This window comes from Hoplias malabaricus, chromosome 10 (genome assembly GCF_029633855.1).
Source record: "Hoplias malabaricus isolate fHopMal1 chromosome 10, fHopMal1.hap1, whole genome shotgun sequence".
NCBI classification, from domain to species: domain Eukaryota; kingdom Metazoa; phylum Chordata; class Actinopteri; order Characiformes; family Erythrinidae; genus Hoplias; species Hoplias malabaricus.
The window spans coordinates 10,460,683-10,477,220 of record NC_089809.1 but is presented as its reverse complement, the minus strand read 5'-3'; the positions used below and the strand labels follow the sequence as shown (position 1 = coordinate 10,477,220).

Here is a 16,538-nt window from a genome sequence, read left to right as displayed (position 1 = left end):
GGTCTCATTCTTTTTAAATGTATTTGTAAGGGATGTCAACAGCAGGGCACTAAGGCTGGCGTGGCATAACAGGTAGTTTCACTGTCACACAGATCCAGGGTCCTGGGGTTGTGGGTTTGAGTCCGTCCATCCTGCCTTGGGTGAGGAATTTGGTGTGTTCTCCCCGTGTCTGCGTGGGTTTCCTCCCGGTGCTCCAAAAACACATGTTGGTAAGTGGATAGGATATTCAAACGTGACCACATGGTGAGTGTGTGATGACCTATGCATTAAGCCCAATCATTCACTGTGACACTGAATAGGACGAAAACGTTACAGAAAATGAATGAATAATTATTGGTGTTATTTTTATTATCAACCCCCACACCACATCCATCTCAAGAAAGACAATCCACACCTCACCCGTTAGTTTAATATACACGGCTTTTATTTTGACATTCGGCCAAAAGGGACGAATCGCTGCCGCAGTTTATCGACTCCTGCGCGGCCACGTCACGCAAACAGAGCAACTGTGAATCCGTCCGCGTCCTAAACCAAAACAGAAGCTGCAGTAGAACCGGGGCTTCCTCCTGCGGACACACATATACACACACTCTCACAGGGTGGAACTGCACATAACACAGTGAAAGAGAGGGGCTTCACCTCGTGCGGAGAGATGTCGGACCTCGGGGACTGGTTTAAGAGCGTCCCGTTCATCACTCGCTACTGGTTCGCGGGTTCCATCGCGGTGCCGCTGATTGGGAAACTTGGCTTAATCAGCCCCATGTACCTCGTGCTGTGGCCCGAGGCTTTCATTCACAGATTCCAGGTGAGAAACGACACTGACCGGGGAGAGTGGTGTGTGTATATACAGAGGCCTAGGCCGTATCTCGTAATTAGAAACTTCGGCCCAGTCCCAAACCACATCCCAACTTAACGTTAGTGCACTTGCTCAGCTCACCGAACTGAGTCTCTTAAACCCAGTGGAAGCCTGTGGCTATAGATTTAAATTCAAAATGCCCACGTTTGGTCACTCTTTTTCCCCCTGAGTAACTTAGCGATATGTTGTATCCAATGATCAATAACTTATGGGGCTCGTGGTACAATCCGCAATTTTAGGGCTAATTTAATATCTATTTTTGCTATAAATGTGGATAGACCGGTGTCGTGCCTAGAGAAATGTGGTCGTTCAGCTGTGATGAAGTTTGCGTCGTACTCGAATTTTCGAAGTGTTAACGTTACTGCATGCCTTTCTGGTTTCGGTGACATGTAGCACAACTTATGTACAATTTAAGGTGGACTGACAAAATGTTACTGCCACACTATTTGAGCTGGAACTGCAGAATTATTTTTTTCTATTCTTTTAAGGAGCTACATTCAGATTCATATTGTAAGTGACAGATAAATTGGAACGCTGTTTATTGCGCAGATTTCTCGTTAGCTTTTCTTAAAAATACGACTCTAATAGGGATAAATATAGCTATATAACCTACGGACCTTGTACAACCAACCAACAAGAAACAAAAAGTATTTTATACAGCACAAAATATATTTAAGGAGTAGGGACAAATGCAAATATTCTGAGCTAATGTTAACCGTGAAATTTGAGCAAGACGTTTGACACTTCCACAAGAGGGCGCTCAACACGCATTTTTAAAATTATTTTTGTAATAATAATTGATTAACATTAAACACGTCTTCTGTTATGCACATGTATCACTACATTTGCAATTTTGGCCAATGTGTTAAGAAACAGCAATAAAATAAACTAAAATTGTGATGCTACATATTATAGGCACACTAACTAACTTTAGTAATGTTGTTGATTATGATGATGACGATACATTTGAGGTGCTCAAAATATGCTGCAAGGGTACAGATATTAGAGGAAAACAGCTTTTTCAATTGTTAATCAAATGTAACATTTTCTCTTATAAACACATTTTCAAAGGTAGTGTGTGCTTTGCAAGTATACACAGGTTAGACAACATGTTTAGACATTGGACAAGTTTGGACATTGGATACTGTAATAGCCTATGACTTTTTATTAATCCATTCACTTGACATCACAGGATCAAAATGCATAACTGCAATTTTAAAATGAATGGTTCTGCAGTTCAGTCCAAAAACACACGTTGCAGGTGGATTGGCGACTCGAAAGTGTCCGTAGGTGTGAGTGAATGTGTGTGTGTCTGTGTTGCCCTGTGAAGGACTGGCGTCCCCTCCAGGGTGTATTCCCGCCTTGCGCCCGGTGATTCCAGGTAGGCTTTGGACCCCCCGCGACCCTAAATTGGATAAGCGATTACAGATAATGGATGGATGGATGGTTCTGCAGTTCTTCAAAATTTCAGCATATTTCAATCATGGAGATGTTGACAGATATTTTTAATTTTTTTATTATACAAATAAATTGCACACTGTCAGATTTCTGTTCAATGGTGAACATTAGAATGGTAGCGTCCCCTAGTGTAAGTTTTTAGAGGCTTTAAAGGTGACACACAAACACATTTCCCTGGGGTCTTAATGAAACATCTGTGACATGCTTTTGTCCAAATCTGACAAGGATCAAGCAGAAGTGTACTTTTCTTATTTTGTCTAACAGCCCTGTTCAGAACGACTATCCTGTTTATAATGAGCCTCCCTTTACTGTAAATATGAGATTCCCAGGAGTTGGATGCAAGGAGAATGAATGCTGGTTTTTAGCCAGTTGGTTTGGTTTTCTTTCTTCTTCATTCTTGTTTTCACCATATTTAAGCAGTACACTTTTTTTCTCATTTCTTATTGTTTTTGTTTTGCTCCATGTAACTTAAACTGGGTGCTCTCACATAAATGCAGGTCAAGTGCTGTGATTGGAGAGACTCATATGGGTGCAGCACTGTGGCTAGAAATATTCTGACATGAAGGAAGGACAACTCTGATGTGCCTGCTATCTACTTACACTATATTGCCAGAAGTATTCACTCGTCTGTGTTCACACCCATATGAATCTGAGTGATATTTTTAATCCATAGGGTTTAATATGATGTTGGCCCACCCTTTCCAGCTTTAAGACCATTCTTCCACAAGCACATATTTGAGGTGAGACAAGAAGGCCTAGCTCACAGTCTTCGCTCTTATTTATCCCAAAAGGTGTTCTATCGGCTTGTACTAAGGGGCCGACCCCAACTCCTGAAAAACAACCCTACAGCAAAATCCCCCTCCACCAAACTTTGCACTTGGCACAAAGCAGTCAGATAAGCACTGGTCTCTGCCAAATGCAGACTCATTCATCGGATTGCCTGATGGAGAAGCATGATTCGTCACTCCAGAGAACACGTCTCCACTGCTCTAGAGTCAAGTGGCGGCGAGCTTTACACCACTACATCCGATGTTTTGCATTGTGCTGAGCAATATAAGGCTTGGATGCAGCTGCTTGGCCATGGAAACCCATCCCACAGCTCTCTACACAATGTTCTTGAGCAAATCTGAAGGCCACATAAGGTTTGGAGGTCTGTTGTAATTGACTCTGTAGAAAGTTGGCGACCTCTGCACATTATGCGCCTCAGCGCCCATTGATCCTGTTGTCTTTTTACGTGGCCTACCATTTCGTGGTTGAGTTGCTGTCGTTCCCAATCGCTTCCACTTGTTATAATACCACTGACAGGTGACAGTGGAATATTTAGTAGCGAGGAAATTCCACGACTGGACTTGTTGCACAGGTGAAAAAAGTGACCTATTTGTGCATAAATGTTTATAGAAGCAGTCTGCATACCTAGGGGCTAGGTTTTAAACACATGTGGTGTATAAAGTGATTGGAACACCTGAATCCAGTAATTAGGATGGGTGAGTGAATACTTTCCCCTGAAACTGTCAGGGTTGTTAGATTTCACAGCTTAATGTGATAATGCACTGAAAATCAATGTTTGTTTTTTATTTTATTGATTCTAATTCTTTTTTTACTTTGTGTTTTATCTGTGGAGTACATTTGGATTGAAGTTGGACTTTTTTTTCTGTGAAGGACACGCTCACATTTTTGTATTTCAGTTTGCTCCTCCTTAGTTTCAAAATGGTGAATGATGGCTCCACAGCTTTTTTTCGTGCACCCAAATGTCCCTGGTCATGATAATTTGCATCCATTGCTCATCAGACTGAGGAGAAATACTCCTTTACTCTTCCCCTCTCGTTTTTGTTTTCTGCTGCCATCTGGGAAGAAGGAGGCAAAGTCAAATAAACCCTTGCATCCACAGGGATGGGGTGGACCTTGGCAGCTGCCCCTTTTTATTGTTCAAACGCCCTCTCTTTGGTCCCTCCAACACAGCAGGCTGGTACACTAATGCCAGCGCTTTTCCTGGACTTAGCGCACTAATAACCACCATCAGAACAAGGATAAGTTGGAGCATTGCATTGTTTAGTCCGAAAAAGTACAGTACACAGAGCAGACATTGGTCTGTACACTAGGCAGCATGATATGGAAAAGAACTGCTATTTAAATTAGCAAAAATATTTGTGGTTGTGGTTAATTACAGTTCTTATAGTTCTTAAGTACTTTGGGGGAAAAAAGTGTTTAGTACAGATTCTGTTACAACCAGACCACTAGGTGTTGATAGAGTGAAGAAAAATCTTTGAAGAATATGTTGATTAATTTGGTAAGATTTTGAATTTTCTCATTAGCTGCTTTTATATTTGTGCTTAATAAGGTTTCACCAATTTTCTTTGCTGATCTAACATTGCAGCTACAACATTTGTTGTTCTCTTTTCCATGTATTTTTGTGCATCATTTGGCGCTTGTGCTAGGAAGGCAAGCTAACATTTATTTATTTATTTATTGGATCAGTAGTAAATAAAGTGTGAAAAAAACGTATATTATCTTATAACAAGAAACCAAATAAACAGCTGCCCAATCTTGTTACTGTGAGAATGTAAAAGAGAAACAAACATAGATTTTAAGATTAATTCAAATAAATAGTATGTATATATTTATCCATGTATCGCTGTTTTGATGCTGAATTTACATCATTGCCTGCATTTATTTACACACACAAACCAAACCAGAGCTTAATTTCTCTATTGGATTTTAACTGTTAGCATTACTCTACTGCCGTGGAGATCAGGTGATGTAAATATAAACCTTCCATGCTAAAAACAAGTTTGCTGAAATATTGTTTGATATTAAACCCCTGTTGGTTCATCAGTATAAGCAAAATATCTAGAGTTGCTAATCATCAACCAACACTGGATATTTTGCTTTTACTGATTTATTTCAGTTTTTTTTGTGATTCACAGCATTGCCTGGTGATCACAAGATGAGGATGGGAATACTTAATCTAATATGAAACACAAGCTGTCCAAAAAGTTGTCCTCTACCACTGAATTTTCATTAATGTCCTTTTATTTAAAAATTGTGCCTTAAAGCTGCAGCATACTTGGCAATGTGAACATGTCGTTTTGATGGCGACAATCCACTGGTCTGACCCTGGCCCTCCCTCTCCCTGTTCCCCGTCAGGAAGCCCTGCTGTGCTTTTTAACCCACTTTTCTCTGCTGCAGTCCATAGAGGTCACCTCTCCACGTGGGCAGCAGGGCCTGATTTATGCAGCATTGAGAGAGGAGGACCCTGGACACACTGGCCATGGCGCAGCTTATTGTGCAGCTAATCTCAGTTTTAGGGATGAGCCCTTGACTTTTCTCTATTGGTTAGATAATGAAATTGTGATTATACCTTTCAAAAAGGACAGTTTGATACAGCTTTGAAAAAGATAAAAATATCATTCTGCCTCAACAGTTTAAAGTTTTGGGGTCTAAAAATTAACGTGCATCAAATTTGATGTTTATTGATCTTTTTACTTTAAAACTGGGTGCTCTTTAATTATTTGAACTAATAGACAAAGTTTCAAACTCAACTTCTTGTGGCTAGAAATTTGAGTTATGGAGGGGAGTGGCTGTGAAGGAAGGGAAATATAAATGATAGAGCAGATAGATTAGCTTGGTTTGAGTTTTCCATGTATAAGCTCATTGTCATTCCAGTTAAAGGGTGGGGATGAATTGCTACTCGTCTGGATAGTTGATTAAAGTATCCAGTTACAAATTTGTAGAAGTCATCTGGAGACTTCATATTTAGCCACTAATTTATTTTCTTTTGTTTAAATCCTTTTTCTTCGGTGTGCAGACTTATGATATACTAAACCAATGTCTGTGTACCTGTTTTCAAATGTTATATCAGATTAAATGTGCATCAAAACATGTAAGAAATGAGCCACACAACAGTAAGAGTCGCGTGCTTGATGTTTTTGTGGATGCATCCACTGTATTTATATACGTTGCTCTGTAATTTAGCTGCTAATTTAGTCCTGAGAAGCTACTTCTCAGGAGTTTTTACTCCAAGTCATTATTTTATAACTTAATGGACCACTATGTAGTATTTCCACCTTAAAATTACAGTTTCTAAACGACTGCGATGTTCCATGGACCTGTAATAGGAGAATAGAGCCTCTGTGGCTGTTATACTTGGGTCCTCTGCTGGTTTACTGCACTAAGCAACTTCTGAATCATGGGGCGAAGGGCCGTCACAAGAAATGGGTAACACTTTACAGCACAAACCTCATGGGTGGTTGGTTACCTAGCTACAAGAAGAATCTAGCTCAGTATTCCGGGTACAGACATTACAGCAGAGAGAGCAAGGAGAAGAAAAAAGAGAGAATGAGCAACCGTACAAGAGTTAATACCAGTGGTAAAGGACAGAAAATGATACCTTTTATATTTTGCTATGTGACGTTGCAGTGGATTGAGTAGTGTTTCTTGATCATTCAATCATTTACTGATAAAGGCATTGAGTACAGTGCCACCATCTTTTTTTCGGAGAACTGCTTGTTTGAGGTGTGCTGTTAAATTGCGTCCCTACAGAAATGGTTCCGCAAAAACAGTTGCTGTTGAAACAGACATAAGGACACAAGTTGTAGTTAAGTATTTATTCCCCTTTTTCATGTGTCGCGGTGTGTGTTAGTGATTTGAGAAGTATTATTTGAGAAAGTGTTATAATGAGTTTTTGAGAGTTACTGAGCAGTGAGCCAGGGTTTGCGGCTGCTAACTTTAGCCCAATTAGCCCACTTTTTAGCATTAGATTCTGTTAATGAGTGCTTCTCTCCGGTTGTTGTGTGGATGAAATGGCTAAAGTTATACTTTGTGTCATTGGAACCCAAGCTTTATTGAGGACAAAGTGTTAGAATCAGGTTTTTGAGAGTTACTGATGAATGAGAGCAAGTTCTAATGCATGCTAACTTTAGCTGGATTAGCTCCTTTTTGGCCTTGGATAATGAGTGCTGATCTGTCCGTTGCTGTGGTTATAATGGCTTAAGTACCACCAAAATTAAATTTTATGATTGTAATGACACAGCCCAGTGTGTTATGAGTGACATATGGGTTTAATCGTGTAGTCAACATAATTTTATGAGAGTGGGAGAGAGGGGTGTGTGATTGTCTGTGACTGAAAGACAAAGGGAGTGTGTGTTAGGAGAGAGAGAGAGAGAGAGAGAGAGAGACTCTGACTTGATTTTACTGCAATACTGTAAATGTGAATTACACTCAGCAGCAGGTAGGGGGTGCTCAGGAGACAAAAAAGCCAATTCTTACATTGTATTCTTTTAAGTATTTTAACTTAATCTTTTCTAGTGAATTCTCCAGACTTTTATTAACCTTTTTAAATATACCTAGGTTTGTGAGCGCTGATCACTTTCTGGTCATTTCCTTCCCTCTACACACTGCCACTGCTTGACTGGCAGCCATGTGGGGGAACCTCCATTAGGCACTGAGCTTTCAGCAGAAACAGTGACATCATTTAACAAGCACTTTTCTTTATCACACCTTGTGTCTCCGGCAGCGCCAGCATCTGTGGCCATATTGTTCCTGTCAAAACTGCTCTGAGCCTTGAGCCTTGACAGGTGGAAAACAGCTTGATGTTCAATGGCTCTCATTTACTTTACACGCAGCAAACACAGCAAGATGAAAACCTCTCGTGTTCCGATAAACTGGCAGTCTGCTGTTTGTTTATGTACATAGTGTGCTGAGCTACACACTGCGTCCTCACTGATTTCATAGTTCCTTCTTCATTGCCTTTTTTTTACAGATATGGAGACCACTAACATCCACGCTGTATTTCCCTGTTGGGCCTGGAACAGGATTTCTATATCTCGTAAATCTGTATTTTCTTTACCAGTACTCCACCAGGCTAGAAACAGGTAAGACTACATATGGGCCTAAGTAATTTGGTGGGGGTGTTTGTTAGTTTTTAGTATTTCAGATTAATATTGCAACTGCAATTTAAAAGGTTATTTCAAATATATTAAGGTAGAGTGTTTTGGACCAAGACCCTCATATATTATTTTTCTGCTTTATATATTTTAAATACCAAGTGAATTTGGACATACCCAATTCTGCAGTTCTGTTCTTATGTCACAGCCAGGGTTAGATGAATATAAACATTTTCACTGGGCTTTCTGGATACTAAGCATTGACATGTAACATTTGAAACAAACAAGACAAGTACATGGCCGTTTTTACACTGTATAGGATTTAACTAAAGAAAAAAGCAATAATTTAATCTAAAAAGAGGCCAATGCGGTGTAAAAATAGATTTGTATTTACAGTATATAACAGATGGATTGGAACAAGCCAAAGTTGTTTGCTCAGTATATTGTAGTATGTTATTGAAAGAAAAATTAACATTGCTGTGCGCAGAGATGTATTGGGATTAACAGGTCCATTACAGTGCATCGTGTTCAGGTACCTGGAGATGGCAGTACCCATGAGCTTCAAAGACTCTGTAGTGGAAACCACAGATTTTTATGTTGAGGGTACACCCAAAACCTAATTTCAGAAAAAATGTTGGGTGAACAAGCATTTGCTAAGTGCAGTATTGCTAGATTGAAGCCAAGTTTCATATTAGCAGCTGTGACCTGATAGTTTGGTGCTTCTATGCAAATATGTCATGCTTTATCAGTCTCACACATGTAAAGTAGATTTTTATTATATATTTTTTTCATTTGAATTGTTCTTTTAACCAACTTCTCCCTTAGGGGCCTTTGATGGAAGACCAGCTGACTACATTTTTATGATCCTGTTCAACTGGATTTGCATTGTTGTATCCTTTTGACTTGTGGCATTGACATTAATGCAGTGTTTTTAAAATGTAGAGTGCAGTCAAGGGGATATTCAGAGCTGTTAAAAATCTTCATCTGTGTGGTACAATTTGCATAATGGCAAGTTTCAGGGCTGAAACAACTCATCTACATGGTTAAATAAAACAGCATATGGCACTTAAGTGGTGTAAACTTCTTGCATTGGCCCTAACATTTTTTAAATAAAATATCAAAGCCAGGTAGTAGGTGTTGGCATTGGCAAGTTTATTTTAGTATAAATGTAACATTTCCAAACATTCAGTAGAAACAAAAATAAATCTGTAAATATTTGGATATTTTCTAAACAACTTAACCAGGTTAGTTTATATATATATATATATATCTACACTGTCCTTAACAATATAATTCAGATAACAGGATTAATGATGGACATGCAGGTTTGTGTGCATTTTTTTTTTTTTTTTGTCTTTTTCTGTAGTGTTTGTATTTAATAATCTGAACCAACGCAACATCTTTTAAAGCTTCACATGAATTGATATGAATCAAGAACACAGTAGATCATCTCTGTGTAAACCGTTTATTGGTTTATAAAACATTGGTCAAAATCACAAATATGTGTGACATTTATTTATATCATCTGTAGTTTTTTGTTTTTGTTTTTTTTTTATTGTATTTTTGTTCATTTTTTTCCAGTCAAAATGGTTGTTCAGGAGTTGTTTGTTGTTTAAAGTAATTTATCAAATGTATTTTTGAAAAAAATATTTTTATTTTTTCTTTAGCTCCTCATGATCCCCCTGATTATGTCTGTCCTGTATGTCTGGGCCCAGCTGAATCGAGACACGACTGTATCTTTCTGGTTTGGTACCAGATTTAAGGTAGGAGTTCATCTTTGCTGATCTAGTTTCTATTGGCGTTTTCCACTGCATGGAACCTAAATGACTCCACTCGGCTCAGTTCTTTTGCTTTTCCACTGACTAAATCTGGTACTTGGTCTAAATCAGGTCCTTTTTTTTTTTTTTTTTTCCCCCCTCGCTTGTGATTGATTGGCCAGAGAGACCGGTCAATCACCACAAAATACAGAGCTCCAGCACAAATTCGCCAACTGTAAAATCTCTGAAGTTACAGCAGCTTTGGCATTTGTTTTTATCTCACTCACCACGGCAGCTCGCAACATTCCAAACACTCCTTGGGATGGTGGCTGGCGAAAGTCGTACATGCAACAAGGAAAACTGATCTGTGAGAACTAGGGTAGTAGAGCCATGTTCAGTCAAATAAACAAAAACAACGTGAATACACAATAAGTTAACATCACCTAACTTTTAGGTGCTGGCGTGGTTGTGGTTTCAAAGCCCACGGTTCCTGTTAGAGATGGGATTTTGCAAGGGAACTCTGTTAATGGAAAATCAACGAGCTAAAAGCGAGTCGTTGAGCCAATCCCACGCAGTGGAAAAGCACCATACATTGATGCCCATATTAAAACCTTTTAACTCTTGTGTCTAAACTTTTGCAGGCTTGCTATCTTCCCTGGGTCATACTGGGATTCAACTATATCATCGGTGGCTCGTAAAGAACCCTTTTTTGTTTAAGAGTGAAATGTCAGAATGCTTTGTAAACTGAAGACCTGGAAACAGTAATGCTGCCTGCACAGGCTCTTTGCAAACTGTTATTTCCCACTTGACAATTTATAATTGCCGTTTCAGTTCAGAGTGTTTTATTAGTTTTGAAGTGTTTTTACGCTGCATAGCACTAAAATCAGGGGATTACACTTAGTAATATGTCTGCGCATCCTGCATCTGACCTGGCTGGAATAGCATTTTACAGGCTCCCTAAAGAGATCCTTAAAAATGAGAATCATTTATAATTAACACATTTTATAGTTCACTTTTTAATGCAAAAAATTTATTATTATTAAATATTTATTTATTATTGTAGAAGATGCTTTATACTTGTTTATAGGTTTTACAATGGACATCTCAAAGATGGCAACAGAGAGGTGTAATGTAACATTAAGCGAACAAAGTGTCTGAATGGTTTACTGCTTGCATGGACAAACACCTTTTAAGCTCTTTAAATAGTAGTAGTTTAAAGAATGCAAACAGAACTTTGATAGGTGAATGTAAATGCTTTAAGACTGGAGACTTGATTAAAAACCTCAAAAGACTAACGCCTCTGAATACTGTATGAGCCAGTCTCATTGAAAATGGCTTCCATAAGATTTATAACAGTCCGTACAGACAATAATGAGTTTCCTCAAAGCTCACTTATAGTAGAAGCACAACATTTGAAGTCTACTTTTGAAAAACATCAAAATCAATGATTATGCTCATTGACAACACACTGAAAATGTAGCAAAATATGAGAGCTGTGTAGGCTCATGGGTGTTAGTTTCATGAATGACCGTTAAGTGCACTAAAGAACCACATGCACCCCCACTCCAACACACACACACACACTTTAATATTAGTGTGTGTCTGTTACCTGAATGGAATTGTCATTTAGTGTCCTCCTCCAAGCATGTTGAGCTGCCAAATAACTTAATTATAGCAGTAGTTCAGAGAGAGAATAATATATTTTTAAATGGCTGCTATTTAAGCCACCATTATTCTCTTTCTTATAATCTCTCAAAAATCTCTCAAAACTGACATCAAAAGCTTAGTGTATCCAGGCCTTTACAAAAAACATGACATGCAACATTTTTTCTGAACAAAATTAATATTTGACAGTAATACATGAAGATTTTATTCCAGAAGTTTTATTGTAATTCTTTTTCTTCTCCTTTCAGGGTAGTGAATGAGCTGATTGGAAATTTAGTGGGTCACCTGTACTTTTTCCTCATGTTTAAGTACCCAATGGACTTGGGTGGCAGATCCTTCCTTTCCACTCCACAGTTCTTGTAAGTTCATCTACAAACAGTTAATTCATATGTTCACACACTACTTATGGTTACTACTTCAGGGTTTTCTGGAAGGCTGTAGGATAACATGCATGTCCCTTGTACATGAAAAGGCATATTCCAGCCTATTTAAACCTTAAGCCCTATTCAGGATTAGATTTATGAGGAGGTGAGGTAATTATCACCAGACTATAGCTTTTAATCCCATCTGAATGCTTCAGGTCAATTTATAGATTGTGAAAATTTTCAAACTATTTAATATTACAATTACCATATTTTAACATGGCAGCATGGTGGCACATGGGCCATGGGCTTCAGGTCTCTGAGGTTATAGGACTTTTTGACATCTCTCTGGTCTTTAGTTCCCTCCATAGCTGCTTCATGTGATGTAGCTCTGGGCTCCCCAAAATGTGGATGCTGTCGTTAACCATTTCTTGGCCATTTGGCTGTATGTTCTGGATCATTGTCTTGTTGGAAGGTCCAGTCCCGCTCAAGTCCAAGTTTTTTCTGCAGACTGCCAGATGGTTTCCTCCAGAATCTTAACATAGTCTTCTTATGATGCCATTTTCTTTGATAAGATTGTCTGGAGGAAAAAAGTCATATTCCTTCCACCTTGCATTCCCATGACCGCGGGGGCGGTGTTTTGGGATTAGATTTTTCTTCTTTCTTATGCCAAATGCAAACTATATCTTTCTCTCCACACTACTCCATTTTTGTCTCATTTGACCACAGAACTGACAACTAAAGCTTCATCCAGGTGAGCTTTAAGAAAGGTGAAGTGAGCTTGTGCATGCCTGTTTTGGAGAAGTAGTCTTCCTTGCTCTGTGTCTGTCTTTACATGTTGGTACCAGAATAGCTCACATTCTTCAGGATGGCCTTGTGGTGATCCTTGGATTCTTCTTTGCATCTCACACTACTATTCCTGCCATTTCAGGTGTCAGTTTTGGTACTCGCCAAGCCTTTTGAGATTTTTCAGCGTTGAGCACTTTTGATTATGCTTTACACTGTGGCCACTGACACTTTAAAAATGACTTGGATAAGACTTTATACTGTTTCCCCATTTTTGTGAGCACCCATCATGCACAACCTAAATTTCGCAGTAGCCACAAGTTGTAGAATGCAATTGCTGCACCATTAATAAGTAAATTATTATTAAGTAAAGGAACATAATGTATTACTACAGTACACTAAGATAATACATTGGTTGTTATAGTTTTTAAAGAAGAAAATACTGAATTTATTACCTCCCCTTCTGCCCTACCCCTCTATCCCAACAAGAATTAAGACTGTTTTCATTGTGTCAGCTTTTTCTTCTGCATTATTAAATGGTGCCAGAGATGATATTGGTTGACAAAATATATTGTGTCTTTTGTGTAGGTCTTTATAGATTTTCACTCCATTGAACTGGCATGTCATTAAAAGTACCTGCCTAATATTGTGTAGATCCCCCCTCTTACTGCCAAAAGCTTTGACTTGTTGAGACATGTACTCCACAAGACCTCTGAAGCAGTTCTGTGCTATACGACACCAAGACATTAGCTGCAGATCTCTAAATGTATAAATCTATAAAACCAAGGACTTCATGGTTCCTTGTAGCCATGTAGCAGACACACAAATTGGATGGAGATCTAGGGAATTTAGAGGCTAAATCAACACAACCATTTGTCGTGTTCCTCAAAACAAACTGAAAGGTTTTTGCCAGTGTGGCAAGAAAGAGGCCACTGCCATTAGGGAATACTGTTGCCATGGAGGGGTGTGCTTTGTCTGCAGGTGTAGTTGGAAATGGAAAATGATGAACTTGCATCCCAATATCCACATGTTAAAGAATACATTGGTGTTCTGATACCATTCATTTGTAGCTTGCCATTTTTCAGCTGTTGGTGCTACAGTAGCGCTTATGTGTTTTCAGACACATTGATGAGCCTGAGCAACCATGACCCTGTTGCTAGTTCCAATCAATTCTCTGGCCACATGTATAAATCCAAGCACATAGGCATGCAGACTGCTTCTACAAACATTTGTAAAAGAATGGGTCGTTCTTGGGAGCTCAGTGAATTCCAGCATGATGGGATGCCACCCATGCAACATGTCCGGTCATGAAATTACCTCTCTACTAAATATTCCACAGTCAACTCCACCAACTAGTAGGCCATGTAAAATAACAGCAGGGTCAGAGGATGCTGAGGCACATGGTGTGCAGAGGTTGCCAATTTTCTGCAGATTAGCTCAAGAACAGTGCGTAGAGAGATTCAGGGAATGGGTTTCCATTGCCGAGGGCAGCTGAATCCAAGCCTTACATCGCCATGTACAATGCCAAGACTCAGATGCAGTGGTGTAAAGCATACCACCAGTGGACTCTGGAGCAGTGAGAACTTTGTGGGAAGTTTTGGGATGGCCCCTTCCTGTTCCAAAATGACTTTGCACCAGTGCACAAAGCAAAATCCTTAAAGACATGGATGAGTGAGATTCTGAAATTCTGACTGGCCTGCACAGAGTCCTGATCTCAACCCAATAGAACACCTTTAGGATGAATTAGAGTGCAGCCAGGCCTCGTCCAACATCAGTGTCTGACTTCAATGTGCTTTTGGAAGAAGGGTAAAAAGAAAATTCCATAAACCCACTCCTAAACCTTGTGGAAAGCCTTCCTAGAAGAGTTGAAGCTTTTACAGCTGGGTGGGCCGACAACATATTAAACCCTATGGATTAAGAATGGAATTCACTCAAGTTCATTTGAGAATGGGGCCATGCTACAGGCAATCCATACTGTGCCTGGGCATGTTTGATCCTTATGCTTGACACTTTTATCCTGTTTCCAATATGTTAACTTCATAAATTAACAATTCACTTGCAGCCTGATATATCCCACTCCTGTACATGTAGCGTTACGAGATATATCCCACCCCTGTACAAGTGTTACTGAGATGAATATAAATTGCACTAGGGGGTGTCTTGGGACCAAAAACCCCAAATCATCCCTAGAGTTCCTTTTAATGTTGTGGCTGATCGATGAAAAATACTGCATTAAAAGGGGTGTCATTTAGTACTTTGCTTTTAAAATTATTTTTAAAAATTCCCCTTTCCTCCCTTCTTCTTTGGGTAAGGAATGGAAGACAACTGTCAGCTGCCTAATTATGATCAGTGTACCAATGGTAATGTATTCAAATGATGTGAAATAACTCATGGACATCAATGCAGAAATGACTTAAGTCCTGTAAAACTATCATTATATAGATACAAATTTAATGACTCAAAGTTAAATATTTTTTTATTGCTAAGCCCAAAAATTCACAGGTGATGATCAGTCAAATGCACCATAAGCCTTTTCTCTGAATGGAGAATTTTAGTTACGGTACATCTCTGGTGTCTTTTCTTTTACAGCTACCGGTGGTTCCCAAATCGACGAGGCGGAGTCTCTGGATTTGGTGTCCCGCCAACCAGGAGACCTGTGCCCCAAGACCAGGCCGGAGGTGGTGGTGGAGGAGGGGGTGGACGCCACAACTGGGGTCAGGGTTTTCGGCTCGGGGACGATTGAGGACGCACTCCTGCAAAACCTCCACAGACACTGACGCTTACTTAGACATGGATGCTGCAGAACACAATTTTTATACCTTTCTGGTATTTTGTTTTCATTTTTGTATTTCCTTCCAGACTCAAATTGAACAGAGTCAATGAGGAACTCCTTCACAGCATCACCTTGGTGTGTTTGTTGACCTCATCTGTATGTCACACTGTAATTGAGTTTGTGTGCAGTGGGCAGCCTTGCAGAAATACAGAACTATCCAGAGGACTAACATATCCAAAGGACTTAAACTTTTTTTTTTTTTTTTTTTCTTTCTTTCCCCCCACCCACAATCCATCCAGAGGGTACTCGCACTGGCTGTGTATGCAGGCTTCATATAACTTGCTTTTATCCTAACCTTTGGTTGTCTTCACATTTTGTAACTGTCCTGTTTATTCCGGTGAATATTAACTTTGAAGATGTAAAAGTCTTAATGTCATTATTAGACAATTTTTTTTTTTCTATCAATATTTGTTATTTTAACTTCTCTAACTCAACTACTGAGTCATCAAAATTCATGCTTTCTACAAGAGGGTCTGGTGAGATTTCTTCCTCAAATTATAGATACCTCTAGATGCCAGAATATTTAAATATCAAAATCTGATAACATTTTACTGTAGATTATGCTTCGTAAGTTTACATGGTATCTGCATCAGCCTTGACAATTGACATAAAGCTACATAAATGAATTATTTTAACAAATACATGATGTAAAAAACTGGTTGAAAATTAGTACATGTAGCTTTTTCAGTTGTCATAAAAAGGCTCATATAGATGCCGTGTATCCTCATGCCCTAAGATTTAACCCTAATTGTTACACAGGGCACTTTACAGTTGTAAATGTTGAAAGCAGCTTGAACAGTAAAGTGCTTTGCATGGTTTAGGCTGATTGTTTGAAACAAATGGAAGCTTATCACAAAGGCTTTGCCGAGCTATGCTGAAACTGCCATGAATTATATACTTAAATCTCAAGTTCCTTAAAATACTACCTAGTCATATTGG

The 16,538-nt window shown here is 39.1% G+C and overlaps 1 protein-coding gene across 1 annotated transcript; it reads left to right on the top strand.

The window, feature by feature from the left end:
• Nucleotides 1-463: 463 nt before the first annotated feature.
• On the top strand, nucleotides 464-15,963 carry derl1 (derlin 1). The gene is made up of 8 exons (XM_066683002.1): nucleotides 464-805; nucleotides 8,073-8,184; nucleotides 9,022-9,086; nucleotides 9,495-9,521; nucleotides 9,864-9,959; nucleotides 10,595-10,647; nucleotides 11,867-11,977; nucleotides 15,356-15,963. The coding sequence occupies exons 1-8, from the start codon at nucleotides 653-655 to the stop codon at nucleotides 15,507-15,509; spliced, it is 771 nt and encodes a 256-aa protein (XP_066539099.1). The 5' UTR covers nucleotides 464-652; the 3' UTR covers nucleotides 15,510-15,963.
• The last annotated feature ends 575 nt before the right edge of the window (nucleotides 15,964-16,538 follow it).